This window comes from Eulemur rufifrons, chromosome 27, assembly GCF_041146395.1.
Source record: "Eulemur rufifrons isolate Redbay chromosome 27, OSU_ERuf_1, whole genome shotgun sequence".
NCBI classification, from domain to species: domain Eukaryota; kingdom Metazoa; phylum Chordata; class Mammalia; order Primates; family Lemuridae; genus Eulemur; species Eulemur rufifrons.
Window position 1 is genome coordinate 34,206,864 of NC_091009.1, and position 18,542 is coordinate 34,225,405.

At 38.7% G+C, this 18,542-nt stretch overlaps 2 protein-coding genes across 3 annotated transcripts in view; both read right to left on the reverse strand.

Moving 5' to 3' along the window:
- The window catches only part of ASPM (assembly factor for spindle microtubules), a 50,568-nt gene extending 49,393 nt beyond the window's left edge, over window positions 1–1,175 (reverse strand). For both annotated transcript variants that reach the window (XM_069459612.1, XM_069459611.1), the window contains exon 1: window positions 879–1,175. In XM_069459612.1, the coding sequence (XP_069315713.1) occupies window positions 879–1,175 (297 nt within the window). The remainder of the gene's footprint in view (window positions 1–878) is intronic.
- A 6,622-nt stretch (window positions 1,176–7,797) lies between these two features.
- The window catches only part of ZBTB41 (zinc finger and BTB domain containing 41), a 34,581-nt gene continuing 23,836 nt past the window's right edge, over window positions 7,798–18,542 (reverse strand). Inside the window, exons 6-10 of the mRNA XM_069459614.1 lie at window positions 16,346–16,441; window positions 14,423–14,529; window positions 12,945–13,050; window positions 10,391–10,479; window positions 7,798–8,640 (exon numbers count right to left, since the gene is read on the reverse strand). Of these exons, the coding sequence (XP_069315715.1) occupies window positions 7,985–8,640; window positions 10,391–10,479; window positions 12,945–13,050; window positions 14,423–14,529; window positions 16,346–16,441 (1,054 nt within the window). The 3' untranslated portion in view covers window positions 7,798–7,984. The remainder of the gene's footprint in view (window positions 8,641–10,390; window positions 10,480–12,944; window positions 13,051–14,422; window positions 14,530–16,345; window positions 16,442–18,542) is intronic.

Below are 18,542 nucleotides of genomic sequence, written 5' to 3' on the forward strand. Positions count from 1 at the left end.
GAAAGAAATCTGCCTTTCCAAGGGAAGACAAGCGGCGGTGATCCCTAAAACAAGGGCGGGGCGGGCAGCTCCAAGCGCAGAAGAACCGCGGTGACACGGAGGCCACTGGGGCCGAGTGTCCTCTAACCCGGGGGCAGCGCGTACTCGCAGACCCCCCAGCTAACGGTTCGCTGCTCCATGAGAAGGCGGCAGCAGCCAAAGTAAGACCATAAATTCCGCGGTTTTCCAGGGTGGGGATCCGCGGTGCTCACAGCTTTGGGCGCGGTTCTTGAAACATTCATAAAATCAAACTCGATGCACCATCAACCCTACGCCGACAGCAGGGGACAAGGGACGCCCAGCGCACACACGTGCATGTGGACAAGGCTCGGAGGGGCCTGGGGCTTTGCAGACACTCGGCCGAGCCCGCGGTCCCGGCGGGAGGCCTGCCTGTCGCTCGGACTGCGGACGCGCGGAGACGCAGACGCGGTGAGGGCGGCTGGCGGGGAGCGACCAAAACGAGCTGCTCTGACCGACCCACCTACTCCCGTCCCCTTCTCAAGCAACGTTTTGACGAGAGCCATCTGATTGAGGACCGCAGGAGCGTTCCGCGCCCGGAGCCACCAACCGCGCTGCCAGCGAGCTAGAGGCGGCCGCGGCACACGCTCCTCCGCCCGCCGCAGCTGCGCGGCCGACGGCTGTCCCCGCCCCGGCGGCTGCGGCGCTGACTGCGGGAACGCAGGTGCACGGGCCGGGGCCACCACGGTTACCGACGAAAGGGGACCGCCGCTGTGCCCGGGGGTCTTTCCTGCTTTCCTCTCTGAGTGTCCTCCCCGCTGAGGAGGCTGAGGGAAAGAGGGGAGGGGAGCGTCGCCGGGCCGCGCCCCGCCGAGACCCACCTGCAGCACGAAGCGGCGCGGCGACACGCTGAAGCCCAGGTCGGCGGCGGGGAGGCGGGAGATGGTCACCTCAGCCACCTCCTCGTTCGGGTTGTCCAGGGCCAGCGGCAGGGCCCGCGAGGTCCCCAGGCGGACGTCTCCGAAGCAGAGGAAAGGGGACCTGCAGAAGTGGCTGAGGCACAGGACCGGCGGGGAAGCCGCCTCCCCCTCGGCCGCCGCGCCCCGCAGCCCCGCCGGCGGCCGCGGCTTGGCGGGGTTCGGCTCCCAGCGGCTGCGCCCAGCTCGCCGCGTCGTCATGGCAGCTTCGAGCTCCGCCCGCTCCGCCCGCCGCTGCTCCCCGGGGCTGCTCCGGAGAGGGGAGTCCCAGACTCAGGCTGACCGCCTTCCCTCAGGGGCGGCTGCGAAAGCTGTGGGGGCGAATTCGCCCCCTTTCCTTCTCCGGTAACCAACACGCCAGGCAAAAGGAACCGAGCCCGACAAACTCGCAGACTCGGAACGGGGCAAAACAAGTATGGCGCTTTGCCTCTGTTTAAACTTCCCGCCTCCACCAATGGGCACCCCCGGGCGCCGCCCACCTCACCGGGGGGCCAATCAATGAGCAGCAGCCCCTGGCCAATGAGACGGCAGCGCCTTATTTAAATGATCGCATCGGGCTGCCGAGGACTCCGGGCTGATTTGGCGCGAACGGTAGAGCGACCCTGGCGACCACCTGAAACTCGTGGCACAGAAACGAAATCAGCGTTTGGGTTTTGTGAGCAGGTTGTGTGGAAGGGAAGAGATAACAGCATTTCCACAGAATGTAGTCATCATTGCGGTTGCCCCGCACCACCTTAGGCAACATTGCTAAGTAAGCAAAAACTGATGTTTAGTGACTTCCCACATAATATACCCTGCCCAGAATTATATTAATTAGCTTTACTTTCGCGGCTGAATGGGAGAAATGTAAAGCAAATTCAACTGACAGTTCGTGTGAACGTGCTTATTTTTCGTGACTCACCACGCCAGGGGCTCGGCACATTTACACAGTTTCTTACCTCGGGATCCTGGAGCAAAACTAGGCAAACAACCAACCTGCAATTCCCAATAATTCATAACTGATCGTTCTGACAGGCAATGCGTGCGATAAATAACATCTTGGCTTTTATTTTCATTGCAGGTGCCTAATGATAACGATTATAGCTTACATATTATTACATGACAGGGATGTTTTAAGCCCTCTACGTATTTATCTCTACCTTCACTTCAACACCATGAGGTATCTCATAGGGCAGAGGTACCACTATTTGTATTTTACAGATGAGAAATATTATATTCAATGACACCCAATTTGTCCTAAAGCTGAACGCTGTTACCTTAACAATATTTATACAAAGAATTTTTTAAAAATGTGCCCCAAGTTACTTGGTTTTCCATTTGTTCAGCGTCTTTGCACTCGATTTTTATGGAGGAACGCAGACTATGTTCCCATCCTGTGAAAATGTAACTCAATAAAACCTAGACAGGCTCTAGTAGGACCAAAGAACTTTATATTTATTTTAAATATCAAAATAACACAAAGAACTAGTTCAATATACAATACACTTCCTATTCTTCACAGAGAACTGAATTTTTCTATAAAGACATTTGTATTTAAGAAACATGAGACAACCAAAATATCTATAAAACTCACAAGATACTTTACACACAGTTGACAATAATGAATTTTGATATTTTAGATTTTTCTTTGTAACTGTTTTAAAAAGTATCCTTAATTAAAAACCAAAATTATGATTTGAGACTGAAAACAAGTTCAAAAGCATTTCTACTCTAACATAGTTCATAAATCCCCTTAATCAGAACATTTACTACACAGCATGGAGGAGCTAAATGCCCAGCTTTGTACCATTTTTTGGCAGCCGCCCTCATCAACTGTAATACAGGTTTATCTAAAGGGATAAGAAGAGTCTGATTGTTGGAAGGAATAAAATGTTATAATTATACCACAGTACATTGTCCAACTTTAATGCAAGCAGAAATACCAAGCAAAGAGGTGCAATAACAATGAGTTGTGTACATGCTCTTTATTCAAGCAATGTTTTATAATTTCCAACAGTAATGCAAGCACTGATATTACTTTTCTTTACCTAAGAATTTGAAAAAAAAAAAGTTATATTCTTTGTATAACCTCTAGCTCTGAATATAATCCTTAATTTCTCTTTATATAATTGGCTTCACAGGGTAAATTTAAGTTGTTTTGGGATTTTTCAAGAATCATACACAGCAAGTTGGAGCATGAAGAGTAAGCAAAACATAAGCACTCTCTCTACCAAAACCTTTCTCTCATCTTCCACATAACTGCATCCTATCACTTCTATCATACTAATGCTACTTCCAAAGAGAAAGAGTAGAAAACATGTTAATATCATAGGGAGAAAGTATCTGAAGTCAAATAATTTTAGATGAAATAAGGAGGGGACCCCCCCCCAAAAAAAACACTACAGACTATACCATGAGAGAAATGTGCAAAAGGGTAGGATCTAAGGAAGTGTTGTCTAGTTCCTAGAGATTGTTAAGAAAATTATTCTTACATTATCCATTATTCACTCTAACAGCAAGTAACATTTACCATAACACTACTTTAAAGTTTTAGAAATGCTACTTGTTCCTTATTAAAGAATACATAGTTATTTTAAATTTGGCACTGAATCTTAGAATATTCTAATACAACTTTGTTTGAAAGTCCTAATTTTTCCTGAGTTCATCAACTCAAGTTATACATTGGTTGGGATGTTGCTGCTCCTAAAGAGAAACTCATCTCAAACCATCACCTCTTGTTCAGTTTTAGGCAAACTGAAATAAGAAGTCATTCAGTGCAGAACCGTGTGGTTACGGTTACACAACTGGTTATTTAAGAGAGAGAGAGAGAGGGACAGACAGAGACAGAGATGCAAATACACTACTCTTATTTCATTTTGTCAGATTCCTCTAATCATCTAGAGACAGGCCCAGGAGTGGCTTCACAGTAACTATAAAGGCCACAATAGAGATTTTAAAAATTATAAATAAAAACAAATGTTCACACTAGTACTTAGTACACCAATTTGCCTCTATATAAACATAAAGCAAACTAAAAAAAAAGTTGCCCAACCAGCAGGCACACAAACATAAGACCCATAACCAAAAAAAAAAAAAAAAATTATTAACCAATATAATCTAGCCAGCAAAATCACTGAAAAGGCACAAAGCATTTGATTCAGAGCAGAGTGTCTATGAAAGGACACTGTCAAAGAGCTAATGCTCAAAATCTGACAAATCTGACTTTTCATCAGTGATATGTTAGAGTGATGTGGTTGGAAGAAAACTCAAACCTGTAAGCGTACCAGTTTAACTGTATTTTTAATTTGTTTGCAATTATAGAGTGAAAGGCAATAAATGATAATTACTTATTAGCCCTTAACAATTTATAGTTATCCTACAAAGATGTTCTGACGCTTTTTAAGACTGATAGAAGATTATTAGTGTACCTGTCTCATGACCTACTGTCACTTAAAAAGAAGTCACTTAATATAAAAGCACCAATTAAAAACGCTATTTTTGCTACTCTTCTTCTTCCAGCAATAAATGTCGAAATTATTTAAATGTATGCAAAGACCACTACCCTTACAGCTGTTGGTTAAATCTTGCTGGCATAAGGACCAAACCCTAAATGGCATTTTAGGCTGCAAAAAATAGGTGGGGTTTCTTACAAAAATAATCTCAACTTGACTTAAAAAATATCTAAGGCAAAAATTATTTTGACAGTGTAGTGTAAAAAATAAGCTTATTATTCAGCATTTAATAGTGTTCACTAAAAACATGTTAATTAACTAAACTGAGGAAAACTGAGTATTCTTACTTGTAACTGGTTTTTAATGACTATTCCCAGAGTATTCTGCTCTTATTTTTATACATATAAACACAAACACTTAATACTTAATCTCAGTATTCAAACTAACAATTTTTTTTAAAAAATCCATTATTCTAGGACTTCAACTGTGCTTCTTTGGACAAATATTTATTCATACAACAAAGAATTTAAATTCTTTTAAACTATTTAATACCTACTAAAAATCTTTGGTGCATTTAAGTCAAAACTGATTAGATCAACAAATTTCTGCACTTGATAAATTATTCAATTTATAGATTAAGTGCTAACTGCTATCTGCTAAAAAATTAATTTAAAACAATAAATTATGCTCATAAAATAAAAAATTCTGAATGAGGCTACACTTAGTTGCAAGACTCAAAATTTTAAGTACAGTCACAAAATAAATGGATTTCAGAGTTACAGAGCATTTGTCCAAAATACTCTAAATCAAATATTAATATTATAAAAAATCAACTGAAAAGAGTAGGCCTCATTTGATACTTTTTGTGCCAACTTCAAAAGCTTATATACATTCAGTTTGCCCAAATCCACGAGGTTTTCACAATTTTAAAATTTCTTCTATTTTTGGGAATTAGAGGCAGCAGGTTAGTTTTGTTTTGTTTTTGCTTTTTTTGTTCACCCACTGAGACTATTTCTTCATAAGAATCACATCACCTACTTCTCAGACGGGGGTAAGATGAAATGAGAGAGTGCCGGCCCGGCACAGAACAAACGTTCCTTAATGCAGCTTCTTCCTTCCCCACGAACAGCTCTGCCGCCTGTCGACCACATGAGCTCCAGCGAGTCCTGGTACCTGAACCTCAGACTCTTTCTCTCTCAAACGGCAATAAGCATGTCCTTTCTATGTCAGAGCTGGTTATGAGGTCTGAATGAGATAACATACGTGAAAGCATTTTATAAAACAGTAAATCACTACTCGAGTTTAAGTTGTCTACAATAGTAACTAAAAACAATTATATAATCATACTTCACTTTACGTAAGAGATGTATTCCAGAAAAGTTCTATGTAAACCAACTCCTACAATTAAATCATATATCTAAAGCGTTAGGACATTATTATTAAGAGAACCTTAGAGTAAATACCTTCAAAAAGCAAAGTATTCTTTTCAATGTGAAAATGCAATATCCTCTTTTTCTGCCACCAAATGTATAATATACCATATACATACATGTATATATCTACCCTTTGCCCTCTCACAAGTCCAGACTTTTCTACATTAGCTTATATATAAGGCAAGGTACATTTTTAGGTATGATTTCTTTTCATTATACTAAGATTTTTAGTTATAATCTTGTCAGTATATGATAAAAATCATAAAGATATGCATTTTTAAAAGTCAATCTGAAAGACTAACAGACTAACAGTACCTCATATGGTCAAGCTCAACCATGTAAGTACCCAGGTATAACACTTCCACACACAGTAAATAAGAATGCCTTAAGAAGAATACAGCAATTCTGTCTCCTGGTTTTAAGATAATTACAACCAAACCTTGATAGATGAGGCAAAACTCAGGTTGGTTTTATTATTTAGATGACCTACTTTGGTTTACTGCCTCAATTCTCAGCATTTTTCCACTTTGTGTTATCTTCGCTAGTATTGCAAACGTTCCTGTAAAGTACCTTCATTTCTTAAGTGCTTCAGCAAACGGTTTCCCCCATTACTAACTGGTTAAATTTTATTCATTAAAACTTCATTATTTTATTTGTGATTTTTTTTTTTTTCACAAGGGATGGGCCAGACTTTACAGTTTACACAAAAAAAGTGCTTAAAGCAATTAGGAGTGTAAACAAAACTGAAAAGGAAAACTTTTAAAACTGCTGTTTTCTAGTAGTCTATATACAAATGACATGCTAGTAATAAACGAACCCTGCCTAATCTAACCCTCAAGCAACTCTACTAGGAAACATTATATTAGTTTAAGTTAAAATTGACTTGAAAATATGGAAAGTGCATGTCTTCAAAGGTATCTTATAATTCTGACTTTTTCCTCAATTAATTGTAATCAGTGAGGTTTTGCTGTTACTGCTATTTCCTTTCACCAAGTCCTCAACTGCTGTACAAAAATAAAAATCGATAATTACTCACATTAGTCTTATGTGAAAGCAAAAATAAAGATCTAGAGTACATGTAAATCTGTGTACAAGTAGTGGTTCCATCTGATTAAACAGCATTGAGTTAAATTAGACACAAATTTTATAATTTGTTTGGCACCTTTTCTAACAATTATACATGAAATATCTAGGCTCTGTTTCCCAGAGTTTCTATCATCCAAAGTAAATGAAACCAAAAGTAGCATGTTTAGTTAAATTTCATTAATTAGTTTTAATTGCCCCTTCCTTAGTGAGATGAAGATATATGCTGTGAAATAGTGTTACTGTTTCTGAAAGAAATAGCAAAGCAGAAAAGGTAAACTTACCTTGAAAGACATCTAGTTAAAATTGTCATATTTTTCTTTTAACACATTTCAAGTTCTATGATTTAATGTCTAGACCTTTTGCCTTTCTTATTCATATAAATTGAAGTATAGGCCAAAACCAATGATCTAGATCAGTCTACACTTAACAAGCTAATCTTACATTAGTTAGCTTTCTGGCTTTGAGTTTGTCAAAAATCCAAAGGATAATGAGATCCAAGATTACGGACAGATGGAAAGACAACATAGAAATATCTAAGACTTTCTTATAAATTCAGATTCCTAATTTTGATTTAAAAACCTGGACGAAATAACAATCTAAAGGTAGAATAAGGACAGGTGCAATCATCAGTACATTCTTGCAATTCCTTTTTAAAGGCTACACGGGCCTTAACCTTGTTTGTAAGATGGGGAAGGGAAAAGAGAGGAATGAGACTAAAGAAGAACAAACATGTCCACTGATGATTTAAAAAAAAAAAAAAAAAATCCATGATGTCAGCAGCTAATAATTCTGAAAAGTTTGATAATCCATTAAAAATTAGCACTAAATAATTTTTAAAATCACAAAAGTGTTCACTTCAAATATTATGCCAGACAGTGTGTCCAAATATTCATATGTTCAGTAAACAGAGACACATAGTTTTCTTGATTTAAAATTGTTCTAAGGACTTGAGAAACTAGAGAAAATGAAAAAATAGCAGCCCTACTAATTAAAAAGCCGTCAGCTCTTGGCTACCGTTAGCACACAACCGTGAAGCCGTCTGCGGAATGTTCAGATTCACTCATGGATGATGCTCGCTGGCAGAGATGCTCTGCACACCAGTAGTGCCATCAAGGCCCAGCAGCGTTCCGAGGTACGACTGCTCTCTGGGGTCCAGCATCTGTTCAGGTCGGACTGGATGAATTATATTTGCAGGCTGAGGAGTGAGAGTGTATTTTTCCAGAAAAGCCAAATCGGCTGCCCGGGGATAGTCGGTGGCCTGGGGCTGTGGTGACAAGAGCTCGTGGGAGGCCGGCGGGAGTGTGGTCGTGTGACGCACCAGGTCACCGGGAGCGTCAGGCATCGGCACTGGGACCAGCGTCACCGGGACGCAGACGTCAGCAGACACGTTCTGGAGCGTGGCCTTGGCTTCCGAGTGGTAAACTTTGGGCTGGTCCATGTACTGTTTTGTGTCTGTCTGGAAGAGTTTATCATCGGGTGAGCACTCCACTGGCAAAGACACGAGCTTTTCCTCAGAAGCACCGAGAGGGTCGTCAGGAGACTTTATCTCATGCACGTGGTCAATGTGGTATTTCAGCTTGTCCTTCCGCTTAAACGTCGCGTTGCAGTGATGACAGTTGAAAGGTCGGGCATCAGAATGAATAACCAGGTGTTTTGTTAACGTTTTCTTAATTCGAAAAGACTGACTGCAAATCTGACATTTGTATGGTTTTTCACCTGCATGAACAAGAAGAAATGACGTGTAAAATGCACTCACTTGATAAGACAATGGTTTTAAGTAGCAAATTTTCCAAGTGAATAACTGCAAGAACTTCATAGCAGCATTTATATTACATGCTACCACAAAATGGAAACAGTAAATGGGTAAAAACAATGAGCTTAAACATCGAAAAGATCTCGGTTTGAACTCCGGCTACACCACTTACTAGTCAAACCTTGAGCCAGCCACCCGGTTTCTGAGCCTCGTTTCCTGACCTGTCGTGTGGACCGACAGCTGTACGGAGCTCACAGAGCTGGAGAGCGGACTGAGTAGGGAACTGCAGTAACAGAGCTTCGCACTGACCTGCCACAAGGTGAGAGCTTGACAGACACGAGCTCTCATTATTGCTCACTTTCATTTCCACTACAGCTGCCTGAAAGTTTTGTTAAGCCAAAACATTCGATTTCCTCCCACCCAATGAGGATAAAAACCAACACAGCAATTCTGCACAAAACTGGCAGTGTTTCAGATAAATAGTGCTAGAGTAACTAGACGATCACATGTTAATAAAACAGACAAACCTTTCACCCTTACCTACTAACAAACACAAAAATACATTACAGAAGTTTCATGGATCCAAAAATGAAAGTTAAAATAAATCTTCTAGAAGGTAACAGCAAAAAAATATTAATGACTTTGGGATAGGGAAAAGTTTCTTAAAGAAGACACAAAAGAACTATAAAGAAAACAATGATACATGACTTCTTTAAAATTCAAAACCTTTGTTTATTAAAAGATACCATTACTAGAGTGAAAAGATTAGTCACAGAGTAGAAGATACCTGTAATATATGTATATCCAATAATGGACTCATACCCAGAATATAGAAAGAATATCTACAAATCAATTAGGAAAAAACAATCTAATTTAAGAAAATGATCAGAACAATTAATGTGGTGTTCCATAAAAGTAGATATCCAAATGGCCAATATAAGCTTAAGGAAAGGTGCTCCACATCATTACTCATCACAGAAATGCAAATGAAAGCCCCTTTCAGATAGTGCTAAATATCTATCCGATAGATCACAAAGACAAGACAATGTCAAATGTTGGTGAAAACGTAGAGCAACTGGAATTCCCATACACCACGGAGGGCAGTCTAAACAGACACAATTACCCTGAAACACTGTTTCGTAGTATCTATATGCATATCCTACAAGCCACAAAGCCTAGGACCAGGCATATACAGAGAAATGAGCGCATGGGTGTATGAAAAGATATGGACAAGAACGTTCACAGCAGCTTTATTCACAACAGAACCAAGTAAATATAAAGCAAGTGTCTATCAAAGTAGAATGGATAAATAGTGATATGAAAATGAAATGAAATGAAAATGAAAAAAGAAAACAAACAAACAAACTACTGCCATAGAAGAATCCACAATCATACTGAGGGAAAAGAACCAGATAAAAAAGCATACTATATGATAAATGGTTATAAATGAGAGCTAAAAGAAGAATGAATTTCTCATAAAAAATGTTTTTCTCAAATTCTAACAAAGGATATTTAAAAGTATTGAAGCTTATATCATAGAGAATAGAAGACCAGAATATGTGCATTTATGATATGAACTTCAATAAAATGAATGGAAACCTAAATGGGGAAAATCCCCCAAACTTAACCAAAAACAACAAAGTTTAAATGTTTGTATTTTACTCATGAACAATTATGCACACAAAAAGATATAAACCACCCATTAAGTTTTACCTGAATGCGTCCGAAAATGCATTTCCAGACTTGATTTGCCTTTAAAAATTTTCTTGCAAACATCACATTGATGAAATGTTGCTTTATATCTAAGAAAATAAAAAGATTTCAGTTTTTAATATAATTTTTAAAAATAACATAATGAAAATAAGTTACATTTATAACTACTTATATAATTCTCACATTAATAAAGCATAGAACTCCAAAAAAATAAGGAAATACTTCTTAAATATTGAGCTTGCCTCTGGTTCATCCTCCCTAGTTTAGTTATATTCAACAAATAAATATGAAAAGAGGCCTTTAGATTTTCAACTGCTTTTTCAGTTTTAAAGCAGTTGAAAAAACTGTAGGAACAGAAACAGATCAATGGTGGGCTAAGAGGAAAAAGAAGGGGGAAATTTGTGATGATGAAACTATTCTATATCTTACATGTGATGATAATTACATGACTTGCAGAACTCTACCCTAAAAAGAGTAAATTTCACCTTATGCAAATTATACCTTAATTAAACTTAAAAAATAGATGCTGAGTCTGATTAAAAAGAAGCTGCAGAAGTCTCAGAATCTGCATTTATCAAAAGGGTCACACTATTCTCACTGGTTCACTTCCTAACAAATAAATATTATTAAATTTGAACTTATAAATAAAAAAAATAAATTTTACACCTAAATAAAAAAGACTGAAATGCTGGTTCTTTATTTTTATGATAAATAGACAAAAATAAAGATAGTAAATTAACCAAAAATTAACATAGTAAGCAGCACAGTATAGTCACTAGTAAGTGTTTCTGAGTTAATCCTAAACTGAAAATTTAATTGTGAGAATTAAGACATTTGTAAAACGGTTAGTATTTAAGGGGCAGTTACTGGGAAAGCCGTATCATCTCACCTTCGAAGCAATTCATATCTAATGAATACAAGGCAAAATAATTAAATCAAACCTCTGCTACTTAAAGTTTTATAAGACAGTCTGCTAACATATCCATTGAATTTTATTGGAACGTTCGTTACCAATATTAAATAGCATCATAGTGCAACTAGAGCTTCAAATGCCATTCACACTTTTCAATTCACCCAACCCAACATTTACAAGACACCATGCAAATCCCTGTCCTTGGGAACTTACTTCTACTTGATGAAACAGACATTTAAAAAGATTATTTGGATTTAGTGACTCAGGTGTGCCAATGATGACCTTGGCAAAAGATTCCCAACCGGTTTGCTTGGTTTGTCTTATTCATTCATATCCACGGTAAATATAAACAGAGATACAGGGTCACAAAGACACACGGGGAAGAGGCACTGTCCTCCGCGGGGGCAGTTTTGTTCCCCGAGGAACATGTGGCCATGCCTGAAGGCAGCTTTGGTTCCACAACCGGCGGTGGGAGAGCAGGTGCTGACACCTAGTGGGCAGCGGCCAGGGGTGCCGAGAACAGTCCGCAACGCCCAGGACAAGAACCACCGCAAAATGTCAGCACGTTTGGGGGCTGAGAAGTCTTGCTCTGCAGCATGAACAGAGGGATGTTTTAAACAAAACACGCACAAAACACTTCAACTGCCTCACAGTGGACTTAGGATAAAGACGTGAGGCCCTGCCTGGGTAAGGCTCTTACGGACAGACCTCTTCACTCTCACACGGACTCCTAAACAGTACGGATTTTCAAAGAAGGACAGAGAAACAATTCCAAATGAAGCACACGATAGGACTTAAAATGTCTAGTGGATGTGGCAACAGGGAAGCCACACGGACAACAGTTTGAGAGGAGCAGTGAGATCAGAGGTCAGGCTGCAACAGTGAACAGCAAGTGAAGGGGATACTGAGGCAGTCAACATTTTAAAAAGCTTAGAAGGGAGGATTAGAAAATAGGGTTAGAGGGGGGCTGATCTTCACTGCTCTCCACACTGTCCCCCGGATAACCTGCTTTAATGCGCTCACAACCCTACATCTGTACCCACAGCCTTCACTCCTGAGGTTGAGACTCTAATCTATCAAATTTTATGTTGATAGTTTGCACTGAGCATCTCAGAGTCAATAAACACCAAACAATTAATCATCTCCTGCTGTAAGTTAACTCTGTCTGCTCCAGTCTCTTACCTCAGGCTGGAATCCTCCACCCAGGCTCGCAAGCGCCATCACCCAGGACTGCTCCAGCCTCTCACTCTCCACAGCCAACCATGACACACTGCCAATACGGGCCTAAACAGTTTCAAATACCTACCTTCCACTGTTCATCACTGATGCTGCTCCCTAGTTTAGTCTCCTGTCATCTTTTCCTAGCTCAAAACAGCTAACTGGTTGACACACTTGTCTCAGACTTATCCACCACAAATCCAGGCATGCCTACCACCTCCCTGCCTTTGAATTAACTGAAAACAAGTAGGAAAAAATATGCTTTGCTCAATTCTTTCAGGTCTGCAAAGATGCTGCAGAAGCTAGAGAAACACAGCTGGTTAACCTGTCCCCCCACTTAAAATGAATGAAAAAACTTGTAACTTTCTGCCAAACAAGTTTAACCAATGTAGTACTTATGAGAAATTTTGCTTTTTCACTTACTTTTGCCACACTTTCTCTCCAAGGTGTACACTTTTGTAATGAACAGTGAGATGATCCCTACGACCAAAACATTTCCCACATTCTTCACACTGATGAGCTTTTTCACCTTAAAATAAAGACCCAAATATTTTGATTATAATATGCATTTCAGGTTTTTCCCCTCCAGAAACAAATACCAAATGGTAAGATCACATCATGGGAAATACACCAGGCAACTTTAAACTTTAAAGTGAATCCTTTCTCCACTTGGAAAAGTTATCAGTAGCCTTCTGCTGTAGACTTCAAATCCCACCTTTCAATGTAACGGAGCAAGATAAATGAAATTACTTCAAAACTCATGAATTATTTTTAGGAATATGTATGTCTGGATAGCAACACCTCACATGGACATACATTACATCCAGATGAGGCTATTTTACTGTTTACAAAAAGGACCTGAACATTTTCAGATCTTTGTACTTCACTTTTAAAAGATTTCTCATCTGTGGGGATTTCTTACATTTGCCATGAGCCAAAATACAAATATAATGAGAAATTCTATATGAATCCAATTTTTCATCCCTATTCTTACACTCAGTTACAAAGCCTTAGTTTTTAAAAAATCACTCTCTCAACACCAGTGGGCAATTGAAGCATGTGACCTCTAGAATTAGGAATTTAGAATTCTCCTCCTAAAAAATGAAAATGCATAATTCCAATAAAAAAAGTCACCAGCCCTTTAGCATCTCTTATAAGTGGTGATAACAACTGCAACCTACTTCACTGGGATCATTTTAAAAGAATGACCATCTGTTGCATACTTTATACTTAAATTACAATAATAATGATAATAATCACCTGTTCTACTGTGCTCAGAGATGGCTCTTTCCCATTATGTGCTCACAGAGTGGCTCTCTTAGCACTTCCTGAACATCAATCTGAGAGGAAAATATGAAAGAAACCCCCAGAATATAAAAATCGTAAATACAGTATAAAGATCTGAAATTGGTCAGGATAATTTAGGTACCCTTTTTCAAAAACAGGGTTTCAAATTTCAATATAACATGAACTTTTACCATCCAATTATAATCATTTTCCTTTAAACATCTAAGTTTCACCACTTCTTCCCAAATCCAATGAAAATGAGAAATATTATCACGGCTTCTCCCTTTAGGGAGGTGCCAATAGCAATTACCGCACATATATCCATGTAATATGCAAAACACAAAGTTTGAGAATTTATTTACAATTAAACTTCAAAATATACTTTATAGTCACAAAGGGCGACCAAATGATTAAAATTATAGTGAACACGTCATAAAATCATGTCCTTTTCAGATGCTTTTTCAAAAACAGTTTTAGAACCAGCATTACAAAGAGGTGACCAACATAAACTAAATTATTAAAATTATAGCCAACATAAACATGATGGCCTACAATGTTCTTTTCAGGTGCTTTTTAAAAGGATTTTGGAAATAGCATCACAAAATACAGCTTACCTGAGTGTATCTTTTTGTGCTTCGTAAGGTGGTCATGACGAATAAATGTTTTTCCACATTCATCACACTCGTATCTTTTGTCATCGTGATGGACTCGTAAGTGAAGTCTATAAAGAAAAAAAAAGATTGAAGACCATTGAAACTGGTGACACAGAAGGAAAAAGCTTGGTAATGAATAAATGCTGACTAAATAATGAAAACTGAGCCGTCTCCTCGACCACTTGTACGTATTGTTTGCTCTGTGTCTGAGACGTTCGCAGTCCTTCCTGGTCTCTGAGCACCAGACCCAGGGACCCCGCTCACCTCTTCCAACACTGCACAGTATCTAACGATATTCCTTCCTGACTCATTAGATCTTAATCCACATCACTGAATCTGCCAGATGTCTAGGACTGTTATCTGACTGACCAAGTCTCAGAGATATCAAAAGTAGAAGTAAATCAGGAAGGAATTAGAATCAGGTAAGTGGGTAAATATACAAGTGACGAGGCCTATGATGATGACAGCAAGTGACACAGCAAATAACTGAGGACTAATCCTATTCTGGAAAATTGTTACCAATTACAAATGGATAGTTGAGAATTTTCTATACTTTATAAGAACTCAATTTTATGAAAATTATATTTTACTACTTTTCTTCACACTAATAATGGAACAAAATGTGGCTCATTTTGTAGTTACCCAAAGACAGATAACAAAAGGTGTATACTATTAAGATTAATTTAACTTGAATTATTTTATCCCCACCATCGTCTATCTCTATATATACCCTAGTGAAAGGAATAGCTTTCCTACTCAAATTGCCAAAACAGGTCTTTATTCTACCAAAACTAAAATTGGTAAACTGACCAGACTATATCTAAAGGGGAAACATTCTGTTTAAGCTTTAAAAATGAAAGTGTACATATTAAAGTCTTACAATTAAAATTCCTTTTTTTTTTTTTTTTTTTGAGACAGAGTCTTGCTTTGTTGCCCGGGCTAGAGTGAGTGCCGTGGCATCAGCCTAGCTCACAGCAACCTCAAACTCCTGGGCTTAAGCGATACTCCTGCCTCAGCCTCCCGAGTAGCTGGGACTACAAGCATGCGCCACCATGCCCGGCTAATTTTTTTTTTACAATTAAAATTCTTAAGAATATTAACAAAAATTAAAACTGTACATATACATATATTTCTTCTTCCATTTTTTTTCCCCTCCCCAGCCAGGGTCTCGCAGCTCTCTTGCCTAGGCAATAGATGACATATCATGCCCATATAATTTTCGGGTTTTGTTTTTGTTTTTTGGTTTTTTTTTGTAAAGACAGGGTTTCAATCTTGCTCAGGCTGTTCTCAAACTCCTGGCCTCAAGTGATTCTCCCACCTCAGCCTCCCAGAGTGCTAAAATTACAGGTGTGAGCCACCGCACCTGGCCTGTAAACACATTTCATCAGTAGTTGCATATTTATTTAGAAAAAAACCAACTTCTCATAAACTGCAAATGTGGTCAGGGATTCAGCCGTAAATAAAATTAAATGAGTTACAGTCACAATTAATGCACAGAAGACTTTCTAATATTGAGAATCCCAGAGTTTTAAATTTTGCCATATTTTCATACTAAAATATTCTTTCATAATGAAGAGTAAACAAATACACTAAGTTTAGAACACCAGAATCTTAATGAATTTTCAAAGAAAAGTAATGAAATAAGTATTCAAATAACTTAGGAAAGCTTTCAGTAAACCTGGTGATGACGAAATATTTAATAATAATGATAATAAAAGCTATAGAAACAAATTTATTCAGTAAAGTTTTTGCACAACTTTGCATATCATAAGGACTAAAAAACATTTACTTCAACAAACTTATTAAAGCAGTGATAAGAAAATAGAATTAAAGTGGATATGTAATTTTACCTTACTTAATATAGGGAAAAATGGCATTACTTACCTGTATGAGCTTCCATGACGAAAACTTTGTCCACAGATACTACAAAGATGAGGCTTTTCTCCACTATGGATTCTCAAATGTTCTTTCAAAGTAGTTCTGTATTAAAAATATATATTTAAAGACTTTTTAATGCTTATATATATAGTAAACACAGATATCCAGAAAACGTGCTAGAAAGGTATTTAAGCTAATAGATATTATGGCAACTTTCCCCTCTTTCTCCTACAATATTTTTGTTCTTTACTGGATTGAATTCTTACCAGTATACAAACATGCTTGGTATGTCTCTCTCCTTTAAAAAAAAAAAAAAAAAAAATCTGGCCTCTTTTGTCATTGGTTTGCTCAGAATTATACAGCTTATACAAACTTACAAGAAGTATAAATAAAAAATGTTAATTGTCCACTGAATTAAACTGATGTAAATTTTGATGGAGAAGGTTTAATAATATTTAAGGAATCCAGTTTATCAGTACTATTCCTTCCAAACACGTGCTCTGTAATTGTTGAAAAAATGTTTTAAGGCAAAGAAAATGCTACAGGTATTTCTAGCTTCCAGGTGCTGATGTAAAAAAGGAGTTTATATAAAGGATGTAATTACTGCTGTTCCTCAATCTTCCAGCCACCCACCGACCGAGGACGGGCTGCAGTGAAACCCCTGCTCCTCTGAGCACACCGCTAGCAATTCCCGTAGTTCCAACACTCAGAGCTTCCCCACGGATCTGCAGTGCTCAGTAAAGACGGGCAAAGTCATTCTGGGGGGGAAAGAAAGTGAAAGGCAAATGTGACTGACTTTGCGGGCTTTTACCTGTCACTACTATAGTCACACGCCGCTAACGATGTTTTGCTCAGTGACAGACCGTGCATACGATGGTGGTCCCGTAAGATCATAACGAAGCTGAAAAGCTCCTGTTGCCTGGAAACCACAGCACAACACGCTACTCACGTGCTTGTGAGGATGCTGGTGTGAACGACCTATGGCACTGCCAGTCCTATGTAAGCACAGCACATACAATTACACACAGTACATAACCGTCAGTGGTGAGTGACTATGTTACCAGTGTCTGTATTTACTACACAGTATTTTCTTATCACTCAGAGCACACTCCCTGTAGTTATAGAAAAAGTTAACTGCAAAACAGTCACAGGCAGGTCCTTAGGAGGTGCCCAGAAGAAGGCATTGTTACCATAGGAGGTGACAGCTCCATGCATCTTGTTGCCCCTGGAGACCTTCAGTGGGACAAGACGTGGAGGAGGAAGACGGTGACACTGACGATCCTGACCCTGTGCAGGCCCAGGCTAAGGTGTGTTTGTGTCTCAGCTTTTAGTAAAAAAGTTTAAAAAGTAAAAAAAAAAATTAAATAGAAAAAAACTTACACAACATACAGAAACTATTTTTACATAACTGTACAATGCGTTTGTTTTTTAACCTAAGTATCACTGTAAAAAAGTCAAAAAAAGTTAAAAAAATTTAAGATTAAAAAAAATTAAAATTTAAGTAAAAAAGTTATAGTAAGCTAAGGTTCATTTACTAGTGATGAAAAAAGATTTCTTATAAATTTAGTGTAGCCTACGTGTGCAGTGTTAGTCCGGGGCCCTCACATTCACTCACCACTCACTGACTCACCCAGAACAACTCACAGTCCTGCAAGCTCCATTCATCATAAATGCCCTATGCAAGCGTACCGTTTTTAAATCTTTTATACCACATTTTTACTGTGCCTTTTCTATCTTTAAATATGTTTTGGTACACAAATACGCACCATTGTGTTACGGTACAATATGCTGTACAGGTTTGTAGTCCAGAAGCAACAGGCTATACACTACATAGCCTGGGTTTGTGTAATACACTCCATGTTCACACAGTGACAAAGTCACCTAACAACACACTTCTCAGAACATACACCAGTCACTAAGAGACGCGACGCGTGACTGTGCTTGGTTTTTCTTTCAACCCCATCCCCAGTGAGTTTAAAAGCTGAGTATGAAATAAAGGCAGAGCTTTGCCAGCAGATGGTGCCTTCTACCAGGCCCCCTAACACCACACGCCCAGCTTTGTGAAAAATAACCTTACAAATATTCCTCACCTATTAAGTATCATAGTAAAAGGATGGAAAGGTTATCTTTTGGTTTCTTTCTTTTTTTTTTTTTTTTTTGGCTTGTTTGACTTTTGTTTTTATAGAAAGATCTTTAAGCTATA